The sequence below is a fragment of the Hylobates moloch genome, unplaced genomic scaffold, assembly GCF_009828535.3.
Source record: "Hylobates moloch isolate HMO894 unplaced genomic scaffold, HMol_V3 SCAFFOLD_12, whole genome shotgun sequence".
Taxonomy (NCBI): domain Eukaryota; kingdom Metazoa; phylum Chordata; class Mammalia; order Primates; family Hylobatidae; genus Hylobates; species Hylobates moloch.
The window spans coordinates 93313816-93317199 of NW_026652287.1; the positions used below are offsets into that span (position 1 = coordinate 93313816).

At 45.6% G+C, this 3384-nt stretch overlaps 1 protein-coding gene across 1 annotated transcript in view; it reads right to left on the bottom strand.

Annotated features, from left to right (window-relative positions):
• The window catches only part of LOC131380755 (uncharacterized), a 517791-nt gene extending 514566 nt beyond the window's left edge, over positions 1–3225 (bottom strand). The window contains exon 1 of the mRNA XM_058425058.1: positions 2926–3225. Coding sequence (XP_058281041.1) covers positions 2926–3173 — 248 coding nt within the window. The 5' untranslated portion in view covers positions 3174–3225. The remainder of the gene's footprint in view (positions 1–2925) is intronic.
• Between the last annotated feature and the right edge of the window lie 159 nt (positions 3226–3384).

Sequence of the window (3384 nt, forward strand, 5' to 3'; positions counted from 1 at the left end):
AACAAGCCTGTGTCTATCTCAAGCGTGATCTGGCTAGATATGATCTAAACTTTGAAAAGTGCCTAAGCACATTTCAGATGCGTATTATGTGTTAAATACTAAGCAGGGAGCTCTGAGCTGGGGCAGTGCACCCTGATACTGAGGAACTGACACAGGAAAATGAACACCTAGCATTGTAATTTGGCCTTTTGCTATTTATTTATTTATTTATTTATTTATTTATTTATTTTTGAGACAGAGTCTCGCTCTGTGGCCCAGGTTAGAGTGCAGTGGTGCAATCTCGGCTCACTTCAACCTCCGGCTCCTGGTTCGAGCGATTCTCCTGCTTCAGCCTCCTGAGTACCTGGGATTACAGGCACACGCCCCCACGCCCAGCTAATTTTTGTATTTTTAGTGGAGATGGGGTTTCACCATGTTAGCCAGGCTGGTCTCGAACTCCTGACCTCAGGTGATCCACCTGCCTCAGCCTCCCAAATTGCTGAGATTACAGACATGAGCCACCACGCCCAGCCTATTCTCTCATTTTAGTCAGACAAGTTTCCTTTTCTGTTAGATCTCTCCCCAATAATTGCATAAACCAACCAAATAAATAAGTATGGGAGAGAGGTGGTTATTTATATTATGAAAGCATTCTTCAGTTTAATTCATTGCAGAATCTAAGATCCTTCCCTCCACAGTGTTAAAATCCATAGCCCTCTCAATTACTCTTCCACGCTTTGAGGAAAAGGAAGAGAGGGAGGAGAGATCTCCAATGGAAATTTCCTTGTTAATAACATCTTATGTTTCTCTAAATGTTTTATAGTTTCAAAGCACTTTCAGACTCACTCTGGTATGTTAGTTAGGCCTTGTACAAGATACCATGAATCATATTATACTCAATTAAGAGGTGAGAAAAGACAAGGCTCAGAGGTGAAGCAAATATAAATAGTAGTAATTAGTTATATATATATATACATATAACTAATATATATAACATATATATAACATATATATATATAGAGAGAGAGAGAGAGAGCGCAATTGGTACATGTGAGACCTGAAGCCAAGATTTTTAAACCAAGTCCAGTGGCCAAGAAGCTGAAGCAAGTGGCTCACACTCACTGCCTTGGAGCTGCTGTTTTTCCTCCCTTCCGTGATTCGGTTCTGAGCATCTTCCCTTTTTTTTTTCTCAGTTAATTCTGATTCATGCCTTCCCTCATGTAATTAATAAATGGGAAAGACTTGAGTGAACAAATATTCAGCCAACTAGTATTTATTGAGCAACAACTAGAAGCCAAATCTTTGAAGGGTTTTAAACAAAGGAAATGGAATCTCTTGTCATTTAAAAAGACCATAGTAAAACAAATAAAAATAAAAAATAAAAAAAAAGACCATACTGAGGACGGTGCAGTGGCTCACGCCTGTAATCCCAGCACGTTGGGAGGCTGAGGTGGGCAGATCGCCTGAGCTCAGGAGTTCAAGACCAGCCTGGGCAATATGGTGAAACTCTATCTCTACTAAAAAATCCACAAATTAACCAGGCATGGTGGCGTGCGACTGTGGTGGTTACAGCTACTCAGAAGGCTGAGGCAGGAGAATCCCTTGAGCCTGGGAGACGGAGGCTGCAGTGAGCTGAGACAGCACCATTGCACTCCAGCCTGTGCAACCAAGCCAGGATTAATAACTTTATTGATATGAACCAATTATCCAAAAATAATATCACATATTAGCCATAGTGGACTCCCCAGCTAGATGTTTTCTGCCTGTGTTTGTAAATCCTGGACATAGTTAAATTTCAAGTGCCTTCAATAAGAAATCAATGGCTTGGAAAACATCTCTGCGCAGTCTTGATAAAATTTCTAATTGTGGTGAAGCCTCATTCCTTAAATTATTTATTCAACACTAACCCATTCTACAAACTTACATCTGCTGGGCTCTGGGAGTAACAAGATGAGTTAGATGCAGCAGTCCCAAATCTACTGGAGACTACAAAGACCAGTACTTGCTCTGAGCCCTCCAGTGGTCCCCAGCCTCTCAGTCAGGCCTCACGGGCCCCTCTGCCGGAGGCGGAACCGGCTTCCCTCTGCTCTGCAGCCACACTGGCCTTTTCTTTCATTTCTGAGAACTCTCCTCACTCCCTCCCACTTTGGGCTCTGCAGAAATCCCAGTTCCCTTTGCCTTGAAAGCTCTTGGTCAATTTAGCTCCTCCTCCTTCAGCCCTCAGCTCCTGTCTTGCTGCCCCAATAACCTTTTTCTGACTGCAGGTATGGTCAAATCTGGTCTGAAACCCTCTACTACCTTAGACCCCATTACATTTGTAGTTTTCCGTGTACACGTGTGATCATTTAATATTTGACGGTTTGCTCTCAGGTGCCTACCTCCTGGAGAGGCAGGGGCTGACTGGTTTTGTTAGATGCCAGTGCCTGGCACACAATAGGCCCTCAAGGGATGAAAAACCAACCAACCAAGTCAGGACCCAAGCAACCTGGGCCTCTGTGGAAGGGCAGGATGGCCTGAGTTTGGGTTTCTCTTGAGTTACCTTAAGATCAGGCCTCCTGGCTCCTATCTTAGCCCTTCTAACACTCTGAATTGTAGAGGTTGTTTGTTCCAAGTCCCCAAGGTACTGTAAGCTCCCAGATAGCAGAAATCCCATTATATTTTAGTGCTGTGGCCCCAGCATCCAGCTGTGCTGTTACTTAGCATGAGATCCACATGAAAACCATTTCGCAACTATTAGCCATTGCCAGTATTAATACTTTCCGGAAGGTGGCACAAAGTGGGGGATGTTATAGACAGCTTCAAAGAAATGTTTAAGCTACAGTTGACTCTTTAAAAAATACAAGCCATCCCCAACCAAAGATTAAAAATTTAAATACAAAAAAAAAAGGAAATTTGCCTACCCCTCATTTGTGAAAACAAAGAAAAAAAAACACTTAAGGTCTTAACCTTTCTAGGCCTTCACTCTCGCCTCTCCCCGCGCTACACGGGCGAATTCTGGACGTATCTACACAGTCACCGCGGAGTCTGCAATCGCCGCAACGTCCCCTGGCATTTCTTGGCCAGGCTGTAACTTTGGTGACGGTGTATGTAGTTAAATTCCCTGTAGTGCAGCCGGTATTTAGGGTCCTCATTGGCAAAGTTGAGGGTATAAGGAGGGAGGGAGGGGACCTTGGCTTCTTTCCATTCACTGGCATGTTTCCGGGGCACGGTCATCCCACGCTGGGCTCCAGCGCCAGTCCCAAGGCCTCGCCGAACTCCAGCCCCGGAGTGCGCGCGGCCCCGCCCACCGGGCGGCCGAGGTCCCGCCCCTACCTCCCCCGCGCCACCTACCCACCCACCCCATTGCAACGGTCTCTATACGCAGGCGCAGTGGCGCGCGGGGGAGGCGGGGCGCATGTGGGCCTC